The following is a 19,345-nucleotide window of genomic DNA, read 5'->3' as shown; positions in this document are numbered from 1 at the left end:
GCCCCATCCAGCCTGGTTCCCAGGCCCCTGCTTTTCCCCGTGAACCCCCAGTGTGATTTACTTCGATTACAGTCACACGCAGTCCACTCTCAGCCACCTCTGACAGCGCGCCAGCTTTATTTTTTGAAGGCTCAACCCAGTGATTACATAGGGAAGGAAGCACATTTGCGGGTTATAAAGAGGAACTGGTGAAAAAAAAAAAAAATCACTCAGCTGTGAAATGGGAGTTGGGTCTCGTTTGCTTGGTTTATTCCTGCTCAATTGCGTGTGCACCGATGTTCGTGACGCTGTCTTAAGTGTCTTCATTGGGCTACAATAACATGGATTTTTCTTTTCTCTCTCTCTCTCTTTCAGGTACGGAAAAATTGTATCCACAAAGGCAATTCTTGACAAAAACACAAATCAATGCAAAGGTACGTGTCAGGGCATCTGCACCTGAGCGCTTGCCTGCGCTGGTGCAGTGACGGCTCCTCCCAGGCCAGGCCTGGGTACCGGCTGCACAGGATCTCAATGTACAGTAGCTGGCAAACCTTTTTAATGATGTCGGGGCTTTGATGGGTTGTATTTCTAGTAACGTTGCTCATTAATTTTTTTCATTAACAAACAAAATGAAAATCACAAATCAGAACGAGTATCCAGTTGCTTCAGCATAAAACTAAATTACCTCCTGACAACTTTGGGTTGTCTGATTTGAATGATATCAGTGATGCAAATTGATTTCCTACAGAAAAATGAAGAACTCTGGGGAGAACTTCCCCATGCAAAACACGTTTTAATTTATCTGTTGTTTAAAGCTTTCGCTACATCGGTTGATAAGGAATGAATTTACTGATGGGTCCATGGTGTCTAAGCTTCAGCTGTCAGCATCTCACGGGATCTCAGAATTCGTATCTTATTAAGGCTTCTTTTTGTTTTTTTCCTGGAAATATTACTGAAGTTATCTGACTGTATCCATGACTCATATGTTTTTTCATGTCTGGGAATCACGCATTCTTTGAAGGATTGCATTAATTTATTTGTGAAATCTTTATGGTCTCTCTTACATGACTCAGTTCTTCCTGGAGAATTTGGAATACTTCTTGTAACGTGTGTTATTTGTTGATCCTCTAATCCAGTCTTTTTTATAACAGCAACGTCAAGAAATGGTACAGCCGAGACCATTCTAAACATTGTTTCTATTTCATATTCAAACATAACGTGCACAAGGGTTAGAACTCCTGTACAATATGGGCAGGCATATCCCAGCTTAATTGGATCATGGTAGTCAGATTCAGTTCAGCAATTAAAAAAGAAACAGCATTCTTTGTCTCCTATAAACTCACAAACGCTCTAGGTATTTAGTTACTATAAGACAAAAAATAAGAAGACATCATTTCTGTCATCGAATAGTTTGATGTCTAGTTGAAGAGGAAACCACTAAGAAAACCAAGAAACGAATCCTGATGTGTGTATCAGGATCAGTGCATCAGCCTAACGCCTGTGAGAGTGTAGCAGGGTTATCTGTAATAGAGGTTATGCGCTATGAGAGAACATGGAGACTCCTTTCAGGGGAGGGAGTTTGTAAAGGCAAGGCGGGGTGGGTGGGTTTGGGAAAGGTTGGTGTTCAGGAGAAAGAAATTCGGCATGTAATTGAGCAGATTCACACCTGGAATAGGAAAATGGGAAGGGATATCAGTAGAAAAAAAGGAAGGAGGGGTCAAGATTTTGGAGGCTTTGAAAAAGTTATAGTGGATATTTTGAACTTGATTCTGTCCACAACCTTTAGAAGTTTTTTGAGTAGAAATGATAGACGTGATTCTCTCTGTGTTTTAGAAAAGTTATTGAGTGAAACTGAGTTGCAGAAGGGAAACCCGGAGGTAGAAAAAAAATGCAAAAAGTTACACATTGTCACACTTCTTTGTTTTTGAACTCTTCTTTCAGCATTGGATCTTTTTTCTTTTCTCCCTCCCCCAGATTATTCTCATCCTTTGAATCCTGCTTCAGATTCTTTATGCTAAACTCATGCCTTCTCTTCTGTGCACCTGTGCCATTTTATTTATACAGTATTAATATGATTGTTTTTCACTTATAAAACAAAACAACAACAACAAAATGCAGATTTGAAGTCCTCCATAGATCTCAAGGAAGACAAAGAAAGTCCCCCAGGCACTGTTGGAGAAAAGGAAAGGGGGTCACCTTGAGAGTTTTCAAGGGTGGAATTAAATATTCTCCATCAAATTTAAAGGATGCATGCAGTAAAGCCCACCTGTTGAGCTGTTGTGACTGAGGAAGAGGGCTGTGCCCTTTACTGAGGGAAGGAGCCCAGCGGCAGTGGTGGGTTTGGGGGAGAGGTGGCAATTTAGGGACTGGACATGCTGAGATAGGGGTCCTGGCAGAGCATCCTAGGGGAGAGGTCAAGGAGGAGCTACAGGAAAGCTCTGAGTTACGATGGTGTCCGCAGTCAAGGCAGCAGATCGTAACACCCAAGGATAGCTTGTAGAGGGTGTGGAGTGGGGCCCGTGAGGTCAGGCAGCAGAAAACTGAATCTTAGAGAACGTATACAAACAAAGCCGGGCCATGACTATGGGCTACTGTTCACTCTTGGCTGTGGGAAGCATATGGCATGTTAGAAGCATTAGAAGGCTAGTTTCCCACCCATTTCCAAAGTCTTGTGGGTAAAACTGTGTATAGGAACAACCAGAGAAGATGGCGGCACTCCACCCAGGCCATCAGTCATACTGATGGAACACCCATCAGAAATGCGAATGCTTTGCAGACAAGCGAGCCCTGTGGACCCCAGGGGACCCCACCGCCTGTCTGATTGCTGGGGTGGCCCGTGTGAAGGGGCCCTCCACCAGGCAAAGTTGAGAATGCAGGCATCTCTTGTCACTGTGAAATACTGGTGACAACCATCGTGTCACCTGGAAAAACTGTTCCCTTTCACCACGAGCGTAAGGTTGGAGAAGGAAGGGATGTAACTGGAAGGGATGGCCAGAGTGTCCGTAAGCAGTTACCTCCTGATAGTCCGGGGGACGCGATCTGGACAAATAATGTGGGTGTCCTTACGTCTACTTTGTTTTTCTTTTATTGAAGTATAGTCAGTACACAGTATTGTGTTAATTTCTAGTGAACAGCAAAGTGATTCAGTTATATATATATATATATATTCCTTTTCATATTCCTTTTCATCATAGGCTATTACAAGGTATTCAATATAGTTCCCTGTGCTCTACAATAGGACCTTGTTGTTTGTCTGTTTCATATACAGTAGTTAGTATCTGCAAATCCCAAACTCCCAATCTATCCCTTCCCACCCCCTTCCCCCGCCCCAGTAACCATATTTGTTTTCTACGTCTGTGAGCCTGTTTCTGTTTTGTAAATAAGTTCATTTGTGCTGCTTTTTGGATTCCACATGTAAGTGATACCATATGGTATTTTTCTTTCTCTTTCTGGTTTATTTCACTTAGTATGATTATCTCCAGGTCCATCCATGTTTCTGAAAATGGCATGATTTTATTCTTTTTTATGGCTGAGTAGTAGTCCATTGCATAAATATACCACAATTTCTTTATCCATTCATCTGTCAATGGACATTGAGGCTGTTTCCACGTCTTGGCTATTGTAGATGGTGATGCTCTGAACATTGGGGTGCAGGTGTCTTTTTGAGTTAGAGTTTCCTCCAGATATATGCCCAGGAGTAGGATTGCTGGATCATAGGGTGAGTCTATTTTTAGTTTTTTAATGAATCTGCGTACTGTTTTCCACAGTGGCTACACCAAACTGCATTCCCACCAGCAGTGTAGGAGGGTTCCCTTTTTTCCACAGCCTTTCCAGCATTTATCGTTTGTGGACTTTTGAATGATGGCCATTCTGACTGGTGTGAGGTGATACCTCATTGCACTTTTGATTTGCGTTTCTCTGATAATTAGCGATACTGAGCATTTTTTCATGTGTCTATTGGCCATTTGTATGTCTTCCTTGGAGAATTGCTTGTTTAGGTCTTCTGTCCATTTTTGGATTGGGTTGTTTGTTTTTTTGTTATTGAGCTGTTTGAGCTATTTGTATATTCTGGAAATTAAGCCTTTCTTATCTCTTCTCTAACAGTCCTATCCACATTTTCTGCTTATTTAATTATCCGTCTCCAAAGAGACCTTTAAACTAATGAAGTCAGGACCTGTGTAATCTAGGAAACTTATCTTCAGAGCAGGAAGTTACAGGGGAATGCATGCCTGTCTATTGGGAATACTTGATGAAAATATTAGAACATATCTCTGTTTTATATCAATTCAGCATGTGTTTAATAATGTATATATTGCTATAATTTTACAAATGCTCATGTTTTAAACAAATAAATATGTAGCTATGTGGTTGGCTGCTCCAAAATATTTTTATTTGTAGTAATACGGTTGTAAAAAGTAGTTCGAAGACTACTGGTCTCAGATATAATAAGCACTGATAAATTAGGAAGGAGAAAGTGGAGGGAGAGATAGAGGATAAGACAGGGAGAGAGAAATGAAGGGAGGAGGGAGAGAGGGACCATGGGACCACCTGGGGAGATCACTGAACAGAAAGGCAGTCAAGGATGACTTTACGGGAGGACAGAGGGCTGTGAGATCTTTTGCCTTGAGGGTGCTGTGAAATAGGCAGGGCAATCATGTGGTCATTTTGCACCAATCAAAGCCTCCAGGTGCCTTTTCTGGCCACAGGATTTGGAGCCAGTGGATGGCAGTAATAACTGAATCACAACTTTCATCCAGCACGTGGTGGGAGCATCCTAGAAGTAAGCACCCGTGATCAGAGAGGTAGTGCCGTCACTCCCAGGTTTGGGGGAGATACTGTTTTAATGATATTCTGAGTCCTATTTGGAGTATATATATATATATATATATATATATATATATATATATATATATATATATATATATATTTTTTTTTTTTTTTTTCCAGAAAAAATGGCCCCTGAAATGGTTGCAGGTTGAAACTACGTATGGTTTGGAAGAGAGAGCAGTCACGCTTATGGGAAGTTGCTTATGGTTGTTGATGAACTAGGGAGCAAGTTGGGAGTTTGTGAGGAAAATCAGTGAGGGCCTCAGGGAGCTGATGAGATAAGGCACTGGACCAGCGCTTAAAGATTTCTTTCAGTAGCCAAGAATTGGAGCAGGAGTCGTATTAGAAACATTAACTGGTCCAGAAGGTATTTGTGGAGAAGTAAGAGTGAGACCGGGAGTCTGTAGACCGTGGCCAAGAAATGAAGGGGCACTAGTTATCAAACTTCATGATGCGACATTCATATTGGAGCTTTTGGGTGACAGAGAAATCGTATGCAGTTAGGAGCAGGGAGAACTCTCCACTTAGACGTCTAGTGGGAGAAGGGACGGCAGAGGGAAAAAACAAACAAACATTTGGGAGGGTACAAAGTGATAGTGTCCTCAGGATGAGTTCGTGAATGATTGGAAGCCTGCAACTTAAAGCAGTGTGCAGTGATGGTTTACATCCATGCAGGTACCAAACGTTATAACCCACAGGCCATCCCATGCAGGCTACTGTCACACATAATACATCCATCCTTCATTGGCACCTTGCTAAATTGGTGGCACCTTTTTAAAAAATCAGCTTAAAAAGAGACATAAGGCATGTACTATGAGATTGATAATTCTGCTGAGAATATTGCCCCAAGTACTTTATTCAGATATATTTTTTTTAACTTTCATATGCTCACTCTTAGCACTCCTTTATTCTCTATATGGGAACATATATCGGGAACATCAGAATTCTAGCTGATGGACTGTGTCCAACTGTTATACAGCCATTACCATGATAGCCGAGAAGACTGAACTACTTTGAGCCGTGGAAATGTTTATTATAGGGAGTTATATGAATATGGAAGGATATAAAAGACTGTATGCAGTCGTTATGGAGCTACGTAAATACCTGAGAGTCAGCACTGCTCTCGGTCGTGTCGGTGGCGGAGCTGGAACGCCTGGTCTGAGCCCCGCCTCCCCGCTTAGGGGCTGTGTGACCTGGGCACAGCCACTCAGCTCTGCTGGGTACCTCAGTCTCCCCGTCTGTCTAATGATGATAACAGTAGAGCCGTACTTGATGATTAAATGAGCTAATTCATGGATAACGCTCAATAGTCGCTCGTGTTGACCATCTGTATGAAATACTGGCAATATTAAGCAAAAAAAAGGTTTGTGTTAAAGTAATAGGCATCTGGATGATAAATTATTATTAACAGTACATTTTCCCCAATCTGTTATATTGTCTTTTCAGGCAAAAAAACCCCCAAAACAAAAACAAAACAAAAAACAACAACAACAACAAAAAACACAGCTCTTAGAAAAATGAAAGTGGTTTCAATTATATTTATATTTTGGTTGTTCTTTCTGTGAACACAGAAAACACAGGAGTATGTTTCTTTGTTTCCATAAAATAATGCTAGATGAAAACAGCAATGAGTTAGGGCAGAACGTTCCTCTTTGCTCCTTTAGAGAAAAGGTGGAAGAGAGTGCTTCCTGGCCATTGCTTTTTTTAGGAAAGACACGGAAAGGGTATTTGGAGGTGACTTTTTGAAACGAACTCACTCAGGGCATCGAGCCTGTCGGTGGAGAACCCAGGAAACTGGACTTGGTCTTCTCTGAGACACTTGCTTTAGCCTCATTTGCAGCCTTGCCTCCAGACTAAGGCTGTGCAATTAAAACCACACATTACGAAGGCAGGATTTACTTGTTTTTTGTTTTGAAAGATATGATATGAATTCTGGTTTCCCTGAGCTGTAGCACAGGCAGCCTACTGGACGCAAGTTAGTGGTTAGTAAGGTGTGAGACGGGACGCGCAGTAGTCTCCCAGAGGTGAAAAAAGAGGCATCAGAATTAACCCTGGTGCGTTAACACAGCTCTAGACTCTCCCTCTGTCTCAGCATCTGGAAGGGCGGCTTTTATCCCCTCCTGCCTCCTGCCCACATCCTCAGTGCACACAGTAGACAGGCCGATAAACACACTTGCTCTCTTTTCCGGAGGGGGTCGCGGGCGGTTCTTTCCACATAACCCCGCGTTGTCAAGAGTGTTCTTTCTCGGGCGGCGGCTGCGGCAGGTAGCCTTCATTCTGTCTAATATGGCAACATAAAACGAAACAGTCACCATCAGGCCAAAAGGACCAGAAGTCGCTGAACAAAGCCGGCAGCAGCTCCAGATGGAGGGTAATGGAAACCAGACCGGAGTTCATTCAGAGACTCCGCCACGAGGACCAAATACGAGCTCGCATACAAGTCACAGAGAGCTGCACCGCTTTGTGTTTGGTTTGGTTTGGTTTGGTTGGTGTTTTTTGTTTTTTCCCATGTGTTTCCCCCCTGGGTCCCAGGATCTTTGCTAATTTAAAAAAAAAACTAGGGAAAATTCAATGAAAGAAGCCATTGAAAACAAGGTGTAAATCTTCTATGAATTTCCTTGTCTCTGCCTCTTCCTGCTTTTTAAGTTGGCTTCCTCTGTACCACCCACCCCCGCCTGCTTTTTTTTTTTTTTTTTCCAACAGGCTATGTGTTTAGAGCAGAGGGATTGAGTAATGGATAGTCCATAGAAAGTTTCCATGCCTAATCGCCAAAGGACATAAGCGTATTAGAGTGTGCCAAGCATACCAACTTCTAAGAGTCTGAAATGCTCCCTTTGTTGTCCCAGGCCGGTGGAATTCTGTTTACAGAAGATCGTGTTGCCTTTATTATTTCCCTGGACCCCTAAAGTCAAGGTGGGAGACGGATACCCCAAAGTTCTGAAGTCATCCCTGAAGGCGATCAGTCATTCTTTGTCAGATAAAGCCACACCTTGTTGTTCTTCTGTAAGAGACATAATTCTGCATACGGTAGACGTTTTAGGGAAAGAAGCCACCTCGATGGTTTCAGGGAGGGGTGTGAAGGAATCCATTCAGCAGTCCTCGATTCACAGCCGTGCTCCGTGGTTTTGAAAAGTGTTTCTGGGTAACTAAATATGAGGCGGTGAGCCTTGGACAAATCTGGAATTCATCGATATTATTTATTATTTAGTTTTCTGCCTGACGCACTGGCAGGAAGTGTTTATATAGCAAGTGAGGAAAGGGTGGAGTTCTGGATTCAATTCCATGAGTGTGGACGGAGAGGCGGACATTCTGTTTTGTCATATTTTTATGTAGTCATTGCAGGGCAGGAGGTAGCCCCAACCTATGAATGGATCTGAGTGAGTGACACTGATGTGAACCTTGGGGGAAAGTCTGTGTGTCCATTCAGTTTCCAGAAAATAGGATACCCACCTGGAAACCAAGCAAGTAAAGAACTAAACACCATGAAAAGGCTCTTTGCTAGTGCCTGTGATTTCCCCAAATCAGTGCAAACTAAAATAAATGTGCTGTGAAATTTACGAGCCTGATGAATTACACTTTGGGAGAAATAGGCCCCTCCGCAAGGTAGACTCAGTCTATGCAGCAAGAGGCCCATGGAGCAAAATGACCTGAAAAACACATTTGTTTCTCAAATACTGGGACTAGGTTACAGAAAAAAAAAAAAAAAAGATGAAAACACTTCTGTTTGGGTAACTGCATTTTCCACCTCCCTTTGGGATATGAAGCATGTGACGTTTGCCTGAACATCTTTTGTGAGTTCTACTCTAGTCCAGTAGTAATTTTACCTCTAGCCCCAGGTGATCAATATACAAACATATATTTGCTTCCTTTGGTTTTGATACTGAGTTTTGTTTTCATTTCAGAAAAGGTTAGTTTGTGTAGGAACTTTGTTAACTTCAGTCAGAACAGCCCTGTGGGTACCTTTTACATGGAATGTTTATCCTGAGCCTCTTTTGAGAAAAATTCCAATTTTTTTATTGTCTTACAGCCAGAGTTAGGAAAAGAATAAGGACTTTGAAGGTAAATGATCTCCAGGTGTTGTTTTCAACTCGGCCAGACAACTACAGCTAAAGGCCTTTCTCCTGTCAAAGATAGCTCTTCCGAACGTGTTATTCTCAATTTAGTATATTAAGTATTTTAGAGGGTTCTTTTATGAAGATGATGGTGGTGGTAGTGTTGGTGGTGGTGCCGTGTTAACTTTGAGAAGTCTTTGAAATAAGTATAAAATAAAATACGAACTCATGGTTTGGGAGTCGTACAACTGCACACTTTTCTTCAGAAGTGTTTTATAGTTACATATTTACTCCGCATCTGCCTGTAATCACCATTAATACACATATTAGGCAAGAGTAAAACCATCCACCAACATTAAATATAATAGGTAACATTGCTGTTTTAAGCATCAGTTTGATTTGACATTATTTAATCCTATAACCTTTCTACCTGTCTCTTTTGTGGAAGATATTAGTTTATTGGAAAAAAAATTTAACAATTTGTGTGGAGTTTAAAATGGTTTAAAAAGAGAACGGTAGATTCACATTGTTCTTGGCCCTAATCTGAAGGTGTCTTTGACTAACCCACGCCTTCTAACTTAACAGAAACACTTTCATCCAGATACTGTGTTTGTTCCCCTCTCCTGTCTTTCAATTCTCCATTTCTAGCATTTGACTTACGCTGATTGCATATAACATGCTCATTCTTCTTGCCTCTGCTAGTCTGGCAGTTATATTTTCCAAAATTCACCTTCTCAGGAAGCCCTCAGTAGACTCTCCCCAGGCTGTTTGCACGCTTGCGCGGCGTCCGGGAGCAGCGGCGGTACCCTCCCTCATCGCCTGTGCTTTCGTGGCTAGTGTGTGTCCTCGTCTAGATTCTGAACTCCTCAGGCATCTCATGGGACTTGCCTTCTAGTCTCAAAGGATCGAGGAAACAGGACAGGTCAGCGTGGTCTTAGATTCCAGATGCTTTGCCTTTCTCTCTGGGAGAGTTTGGTGCCACACCAATGGGAATAACCAACATGGTGGGGTGTACGTCCCCCAGGTCTGTGAAAACGCCGAGGGTACTAAAGGCAAACAGACCCATTTCCCAGGGTTATTTTTAGAGGTAAGCACTTATAACTGAAATTATTCATTAGTGTGTAATTATCCCTTTTACTAGTTTGAAGTTCTCTATTTTCACTCACCATTGATTTCATAAATATATGGGAAAGCCAACAGAGTAGTATTTATTTGAAATAATATGCAAAATGTAATGACATAGAATGGACAAATACAATACGTGTGTGTCCAGTTTACTTAAATTTATGTTAACTTGCAATACCATATAAATATATATATATATCCTTTCAAATGTAAGACTTCAAAAAGTATAGTTTTTTTTTTTTTCCCAAAAAACACCACTTGGTCCTTCAAGGATCTTTCAAATGAAGTCTATCCTGAGGAAATCTCTTAATAATCTTAGTGTTCTTGGACAAGTTACCTAAGGTCTCTAAATATCTGTTTCCTTAACTGTCAAATGAGGTTAATTCTACCTGTGATGAAAAAAAAAATTTTCAAAATTACATGGAACCATGTTTGTAATATGTCTGGCACGTACATCAGGTCAATTTTTCTATGGCCTTGGACTTGGATTTCTTCTAAGAACCACGTTGTCTAGAACCCCTCCATCTCTTCCAGAATTTAATGCAGGTCTGAGTGCTTTCAAAGTGTTCAAGGAATGCGTAGGTCATGAATAGATGGGTGTTTATTGAGACTGGCTTTGTTCACAGCACAGAGTGTAAGAACAGAGAGGCTTTTGGTGTTGGCAATACAATAGCCCTCAGGATTTTTCAAGGTCTATAAACCTGGTATCTTGGAGTTCCATCACAGTGACAGGTGGTGGAATTCATCCTAACCGCGCTGGATAGGTTCGGAAAGGAAAAAATGCTCCTTTGTTCACCCTTGGTTATGACATTCACGCCATAATGTTGTTTTCCAAGTTCAAAAGTTAAAAAAAAAAAAAAAAAAAAAAAAAAAGCCTAAAGATTCTTTCTTCCTTCGGTTTGAAACCATAGTAAAAGCATACTTTGTTTAAGGGGTAATGAATAGTCATTTATTTGATTGATGCTTGCCACTGTCCTCCATGACTTCTCAGTTATCCGTGTTGCTCTTGAAATAGCTGTTTTTTTTTCCTTTCCTTCAGTAAAGAAAGGAGAACTCTGGAGTATGAAAGAGAAAATCACATGCATGCGACTGAAGGAAAGAAAAAACTATAAAAACCTAAATTGAGTTTGAAGGATGGATGCGTCCTTTGTTATGATGCTGTAAGTGGGCTCAAGTGTCTCTTTATCCATAAAATATTGGTGATAGACGGTCTCTGTTTCATATGATCATTTAAGAAGCTGGCTTGGTTTCCTCCTTGTGTTGCAAAATAAGAGAAAATAGCAAAGGTTTGCATTTAATCTGTACTACTTCTCCTGAGAAAAGGGCAGTTTGTTTTAATTACTCGGCATCCGGATAGCCCTACCGGTCGTTTAGCTGACATCAGCCCCGAGTTGGGAGAAAGTTGTATGCATGAAGCTTCTTTGGACCTTTTTTTTTTTGTTTTTTTCCTATGTTCCTTTAAAGGTAGTTTCTCTCAAGAAGAAATAATAAAATGCTTGAATTGCAAGATCACAGTTGTTCACCTCTTCCGGGCTGGTCCACACTGGGAAAAGCAGGAGCTGAGACAAAAGATTTTGGGGAAGCAACTGTTAAAGAATAGAACAGGCTTTGGGCTTAAGGGTGATGTGGAAAATAGCCAGGTTTGACGTGGTACTAAGTGAAATCAAGTGGCAAAATTCCACGAGACGTAGATTATAAGGACCCTTGGAATGTAGGTCTTTGGGGCACTTTTATTATAATAGATAATGAAAATGGAAATTGTAGCTTTTATTGAAGAGAGAAGGAAAAGACATTTTTTTTCTCAAAAGAGAAAATTAGGTGAGGTAGAATTTAGATGCTCATTAAAAAATACGATTAAAAAACTGTGATGAAAAAGTTCCTGAGATGTTTTTAAGGAGTTAAAAGATCAGAAAATGTCGAATTTCGTGTATAAGATAAAGAGAAATTATGGCTAATAGTATATTGTATTTTTTATAGAGAAGCAGATGATGAAATTGAGAATAACTTGAATAGAGGAAAACTTCTTAAATTTTATTTTTTTTAATAAAACGTGTGTGTATTTAAGTTTACAGCATGGTGATTTGATATGTATGTACATAGTGAGATTCTTACTACAGTCAAGCTAATTAACATGTCATCTTACAGTTACTGTGCTTGTGTGTGTGTGTGTGTGTGTGTGTGTGTGTGTGATGTGGCCTTTGAGCACATTTCCACAATTCAGGACTGCAGTATTAACTGTATTCACCATACTGCCCATTAGATGTCTAGACACAGTAAACCTTCATAGCAGCAAATTTGTACCCTTAGACCAACATCTTCCCATTTTCCCCCCACTTTTCAGCCCCTGATAACCACCTTTCTACTCTCTGCCTCCTATGTATTTGACTTTTTAAGTTCCACATATAAGTGACATTATGCAGTTGTCTTTCTGTCTGACTTTTTTTCATTTAGCATAATGTCCTCCAGATTTATCCGTAATGTTACAAAAGGCAGGGTCTCCTTTTTCAAGGCTGAATACTATTCCTAAATATATTTTTTGTATAGCATATTATTTATATAATATGCCACATTGTCTCTATCTGTTCATCCCTTGACAGACACTTGCGTTGTTTCTGTGTCTTGGCTCTTATGAATAATGCTTCAGTGAACCAGAGGGTGCAGATACCTCTTTGAGGCACTGATTTCATTTCCTTCTGATGTATGTCCAAAAGAGGTATTGCCGGATCATATGGTAGTTATATTTTTAGTTTTTTGAGAAACCTCCATATTGGTTTCCGCTATGACTGCACCAAATTACATTCCCATGAGCAGTACATGAGATTCTGTTTTCTCCGCATCTTTGCCTAAGGTTGATATCTTTTTGATAATAGTTACCCTAACAGGTATGAGGTGTGATATCTCAGTGTGATTTTGAGTTGCAGTCCCCTGATGATTAGTGATGTTGAGCATCTTTTCATTATCTTTGGCTATTTGTATGTCTTCTTTAGAAAAATATCTATTTAGGCTCTTTGCTCCTTTACACTTTTGTTAATAGGGTTGGTGTGTGTTTGTTTATTTTTTGTGTTTTTGCTGTTGAGGTGTATGAGTCCCTTACGTATTTGGGATATGAACCCTTTATCAGATATATGGTTTGCAAATATTTTCTCCCAAATAAAGGAAAATTTAACCAACCACAGATTCCCATATAAAAAGTGGACTTTCCCTCAGTGGTACTCAGTGTCTAACCATTGTCTTAAACCAAATGAGAATAACTCCAAGTGAAATACATATATGTACTCATATAAATTTTATCTGTGTTGTATTTATTTATATATTTCATACACATATAAGTACATGTGTGTGTTAGTGTGTGTGTAAGATGGGCAAATATTTATGACACTTGTATCCTAAGAGAGTTTTAAAAATCATTCTATAAAGATTCACCTCCAAGTTTGCTTCAGTTTAGGAAAACAATTTTCTTCAAAGAATCTCAAAGCAACATTCTCAGGGTTCTTTGTTACTAAGCATCTCCTGCTGTTATATAAACCCAAGAAGTCCTGGGGAGGCTATTACACCTTGGATAGTAGTCAGGTGCTCTGTGGTTTTCTTCTATTGTGAGAAGGTAATGCAAGACAAGAAATAATATCAAACACAAGCCTATTCAAGCTTTGATACACTGTGTCTGTGTTTGCCGTCTGTGTGAAAATTTAACGTTTCTACTTTGCCTCATTGTATTCCCCTATTACGTCCTATCAATATGGGCTATTAGTACAAATAATACATATAATGTCCAATTCAACCCGTCTTTCCTCTGTGTCTTTTTAAAGTTGCTAGTCTAGAGCCGTTCCTTTGGCTCTGCTCCTTCTTAGGGAAATTATTTTCAAAGATCATATGAGGTGTCACTTTCCAGATAAGACAGTTCCAGTTTATAAGTGACCATCCGTGGAAAATAAAAAGCCAGCATGATACATGTGCTGATGAAAACATCAGTCATGGTGGCAAACCAGAGGGCAGTTTATCTGTTTAACGGAGACTTATGGTCTCTCTGTCAACTCACAGTTTTTTGTAGCGTCAAGGACTATCAGACCTTTCAGCCTTTACCAACACGTTAGTCCTGTGTATCCCGTCTGAACTCCCTGAAGTGTAGGAAGTAAAGTCTTCAACCTGTTTCCCACCAAACAGTCAACCAGCAAACCAAACCAAACAGACTAAAGGACCAAGACAGAAAAAAGAAGGAGGGGAGTGAACCCCAGAGACAGGGGTCAGGAATGTTGTCTTTGGTCTGTTTGCCCAGGAGAGAAGCCCTGCTTCACAGAGCGAGCTGGGGAGGGTGTTGACAGTGCCCTCTGGGGTCCTCAGAAATTCAGTGAGCAGCGCCCACGGGGGCAGGAGATGTATTTATACTAATATGCTGCACAGCTCAACCTTGGTCAAACAGTTTTCAGCATACCGGAGCTGAGAAGTCTCTTAGAACATTCCTGTAATTCATCAAAAGGGCACATTTGTCCACAAGGAATGTAGTTTGGCTACAACACTGCTTAAAAGTAGTTAGACGTGAATGCTTTTTAGCGGTGCCTAAAACCAGCCCACTTCACTCACACGTGTACCTGCCTGGCCCCAGACAGCACCTGGCTTCAACTTCCACAGCTTTAGACCGTCGTTGAATGGATACCATGTAATTCAGAGGATGATCATTATCTCCATTTTACTGCTGAGGAAACAAACCTGGAGATGCTGGACAGACATTCCTGCCAGCATCCAAACGTTGTCAAAGCCTCGCTCCCTCAAAAAAACCCCGTAAGTAAGACAAGCAGGATAAGATCCTGGCTGGTAGCCGTGACAAGCACGTAACATGCACAGTGTTGTGAGCTTGTGTGAAGGCGGACAGCTGGAAAGAAACATGCCGTCATGCGGACCCGCCCCCTTCCGTCCCACTGTAAACCGTATTGATGCAGGTTTTAGTTCCACGGTGTCACCTTAACAGAGACGTAAGAGAATGTGTGATTGTACCTGGACAGCTCGGGCCACTTTTGAAAATGTTTTGATCATTTTCTTTCCTTTAGAGCCATTTTTTCTTTTCTTTTCTTTAATACTTTGAGAATCATCCTCTTGTTAACTTCCATGTTGCATGTAAGTGTTATTGACAAACGTCTAGCCTTCCATCTGTGTTTGCTTTGAAGCGAGCAGCAGTTTAATCAATTTTAAGTGGGAGAATATCACAGAATTGTGGATGGCGGAAGGCAGACGGAACGCAGTGGACAGTTCCCCTGACTCTCAGGATTCAGAAGGAGAAGAGTGCTTCCTTCAAGGGCCCTGCGCAGTGGATTTACAGCAAACACCCCCTTTCGTCTTATTTAAGTTCTGTTTGTCTTCCCTCCCATCTTTGCTCGTGGGGATAAGGTTAAGACCTCTGAAGAGGCCACTCCATCCCAGTGACTTACCCGGGCTCCCTTCTTGTCTTTAAATAGCTTGCACTTAGTTGCGGAGAGCATTTGGGGGTCATTATCTCTTTGATGGATGAACCCAGGAATAAACAACTCTTTTCTATTTGGCTTCTAAAGGTATGATAAAGTTTCATCAAAAAGATTTTTTAATATTCTGAATGTATCCATGAACCAAATCTTGTAGCAAAATACTCCAGTGCTTGCTAAGGTCACGTTTTCTTTTTTCAAGCCGGTATTCCTCCAAAGCGTCTTCCCCCAGCCATGTAGTTTCCTGTTGTCTCAAGTTGTCTTCAGGTCGCAGACTCCACCCAGAGGCTTCCTTGTCCCTCAGACCCCTGTGTTTTAAAGGAATCGTGAGCATCTGCGCTCAGTTTCATCAACAGCTCTATTCTGATGCCGACTTTAGAATCCTCTGCCCCAATCTGAGTCAGAGTTTAGATTGTAACTTCCTCTCTTGTCTAGTCCCTGAGATTTACATGTCTCAGACCTGATGTTCCACTGCCAGACGCCGACCTTAGAAACAGATCCTACTTACTGGGACCACTGAGAGAATTATTTCACTTCTCCAACACCATCACCTGCATGGAGTCTGTTTTTCTGGCTGGGATGTTTGTAGGAAAGGTAGCCATGTCATATTGGGAACCAAAATTAAGTCCTTCTGAGGCAGGGCACAAACGCATTTCACTGGGTTTCTTGTCAAGCTGAAGATTGTTGTCACAGGCAACCACGACGTCCCTGTGCGCTGGAAACTAACATCCGACATTGGCATGGTGTCCGTGTTCCTCCAGAGTAACCACTTAGCTCAGGCATTGCCAGAGTTCCTTGCATTTTTTTGGACAAACAATGAGGATAAAGGGCAAGGCTTTCTCATTTGTATTTAACTCAAGAGTTACAGCATTACCTGAAGTTCTGTGCGGCCAATGGTTTCATTCAGGCTTGAGTCTCTAAACAGTCCGTAGATGGTTGCGTTCAGAATTCCCAGCCCTCCTTAGCTAGCTGCACACATGTGGAAACATAGAGGCCATGACCCTCAGATCCACTCCAGAAATACAAACTCGGTCTCTAAGTTTAGAGAGGAAATACTTCCCGCTCTCAACCCAGGAACTGGGACTGATGATTGCCCAGGTCATACATTCAGCTGAGCTGTCCCAGCCAGCAGGGAAAAAAATAAGCTCTCGGGTATTATGTGCGTCATTAAGACTGGACTGTGTCCTTGGTTCAGGGCGCAGCAGCTCACTTAAAGCGCACAGACCTTTGGATTCTTTTAAGCCGCAAAACATGGACCCAACAAAGTAGAAACGGTAGATAATGGTGAAATTATTGCTAATGAATCTGGGAGATGCCAATCAAGAAAAAAAAGTTAGTTCAGAGAGCCATGGAGATGTCTCATTTTTATCAGCCTTGTTTAAAAGCAAAAGTTATTTTTTTATGACTACATTTCAGGAGTCACTAAACTTTCCAACCCTTTCAGCAAAATAAACTTAATCTCGTCACTTTTCTTCCTAAAGACATAATAATCTAGGGGTGGAAAAGCTAGATTTATGAATGCCATCTTCCCATTGTATTACTGAAAATTTGGAAATAAACCAAATACGCAAGGTGGTGACTGACTAAACTGATTTAGAGCAATGGAGTACTTTACAACCATTTTAAAAGATAACTGTTAAGACTTAGAGGCAGCATGGAAAACTGGCTGCAGTATGATGTAAAATGAGGGGAAAAAAATAGAAAAATCTCTATGCTCTGCTAATAACTAGGTCAAAAGAAGGTGCACCACGACTACTAAAGACAGGTTTGCTAGGCAGGTGTGCCTGCTGGTCGAAATCTATGTCTCCTCTTCTGGACTGTAAATTCTTTGGGGCATGGATCACGTTTTGCTCTAACTGAAAAACCAAGACCCAGCATATGATAGGAGCTAACAAGCACTTCCCAGCTAATTCACTCAAAGATAGCCTCCCCAAAGCAAATTACACAATTGTAGCTAAAATCTGAACATCATTCTCTAAACATAATGCATCCAAAAGGCTAAGAACTTGAAGAAATTGTGGAACATTGATGAGGATTCTCTGTAGGGTGATATGTTGATTTTTGAATCTCTTGTCTGTATGTTTAATGTGCTATCTAGAAAAAGAACGGTAACAGAGTAGCTGAGGCATAACCTAAAAGTGTTGAAATGCAACGGGAAGAAAACATTCACTGATGCAATAATGAGCCATTTTAAAGACGTGCGTCTTGATTAAAATTCAATTATGTGTGTACATTTTTGATGTCGCTATCATTTGATGGAGATGTTAAGAAGGATCCCCTTCTAACTATTTGTCATAGACCATCGGGCCTGTCTTTGATCTGGCCTGTCCTCCCCTCTGTAGCACCAGGGCTACCGCACTGTTTGTGTAACGAGAGCCCTGCAAAGCTCTGGGGCTGGGGGTGTGTTCACTCCGTAGCTCTGTGCCCAGCCCCCCCCCCCCCGGTGCCCTGGGCAGCCTGCGTGGCCATGCTGATGACTGTGGTCCATTCTTACCTTCTCCCACGTATGGAATCATCCCCACCTATTAACACGCCATATGCAATGGCACGTCGGCGCCTGTTCTCTTGCCTGAAACATTAACGTTACCTCCCATTTAGTAATACTTACTGAGCACTTACGATGTACAGAAATTAGACTAAGGTTTCTATACACTATGGCAGTGTTTTTCAAATTGTGATGATTCTTACCTCCATTTCTAGGTGTGAGATACGAGGAACTTGCCCGTGTATCCACAACCACGAAATAGCAGAGGTGGGGTAGAAATTCAGGTCTGCTTTGTTGCAGAGCGCAATCACTCACTCTGTTGCATCCGGTCCCTCCCTTGTGATGCCTTTGCTCTTTCTGACTTGAGACTCCACTGCACCAAGTCTCAAGGCTTCCTCTTTCCCTCCACCTCCGCCCAAGCCAACTCCGATAAACTTCCTCAGTCTCCCTTCATCAAACTCTGTGTTCTCCCCAAAGTCTCACCAGCCCTTAGAAAACTGGATATAATATAATCAATGTTTTTTTTTATCATGCTTCTAACACTGTGGGCTTATCCAAGAGCAAGAATTATACACTTCTCCAGGAAAAAAACAAACAAAAAAACGACTTATCTTGCTCATTGCTTGGCACGTGCTTCACACATAATGTAGTTATCCCATGAATGGCAGGATGAAGTAATGAATGATTTAACCTCATCTTAGGTTCTTGGTACATAGATGTAGCACCAAGAAATCATCATGCATTTGGTTTGCTTGTGATTAGAGGCCAGGATCAAATGGTACCGACTTACCAGCTGAGAGCCGTAAGCTCAAGGTCTTGTTAAGAACGTCTGGACTCAGGGGACTTTTGCAGATTCATTGCATTCTTTAAGCGGGGCTTTAATCGTGCCCCTCGCCTGGTTAAACCCTGTACGTGACTTGTTATTCCATTCTGTGTCAAGTCTGAATCCCTCAGTGTGGCTTTCAAGGGCCTCCATTCATACAAGTCAATTCAGAGTATTTTTCATTCTGTTTCAACAGGCACCTTTAACGTGAAGCGAATCAGTCACTTCACCCTCAGAGCACCTCATGCTTGTATCACCCTGAGGTCCTTCCCTAACTCACCCCTCCTCCCCGAGAGTATTTCTGGAGTCCTCTTCTATTCTAAACCAGACTTAGATTCCTAGGTAAATTAAAATTCTGTTTACTAGATGGAAGCGTCCCTGTCTGTTTTAGATCTTGGTGACATCTCTCTTCTATGAATTCTTGCTGGTGCCAGGTAATTTACCACTTAATGGCATTGTTGACTACTTTCAGCAAGGCGTTAGTTAGGTTAGCACTGTTTTCCCTGCAAAGTCATTAACAGACACCAGGTACTTTTCCAGTTGTTTAAAACCACAGGGTGTTGAGTTCCTGTTTGACTGGGATCTATTTTGCATGTTTTGCAAA

General features: G+C 41.4%; 1 protein-coding gene across 17 annotated transcripts in view; it reads left to right on the top strand.

Annotated features, from left to right (window-relative positions):
• RBMS3 (RNA binding motif single stranded interacting protein 3) overlaps window positions 1-19,345 on the top strand; it is a 627,961-nt gene that overhangs the window by 196,007 nt on the left and 412,609 nt on the right. For all 17 annotated transcript variants that reach the window (XM_074345363.1, XM_045520121.2, XM_045520114.2 and 14 more), the window contains one exon: window positions 355-413. In XM_074345363.1, the coding sequence (XP_074201464.1) occupies window positions 355-413 (59 nt within the window). The remainder of the gene's footprint in view (window positions 1-354; window positions 414-19,345) is intronic.

This window comes from Camelus bactrianus, chromosome 17 (genome assembly GCF_048773025.1).
Source record: "Camelus bactrianus isolate YW-2024 breed Bactrian camel chromosome 17, ASM4877302v1, whole genome shotgun sequence".
Lineage (NCBI taxonomy): Eukaryota > Metazoa > Chordata > Mammalia > Artiodactyla > Camelidae > Camelus > Camelus bactrianus.
This window is presented reverse-complemented; position numbering and strand designations above follow the sequence as displayed.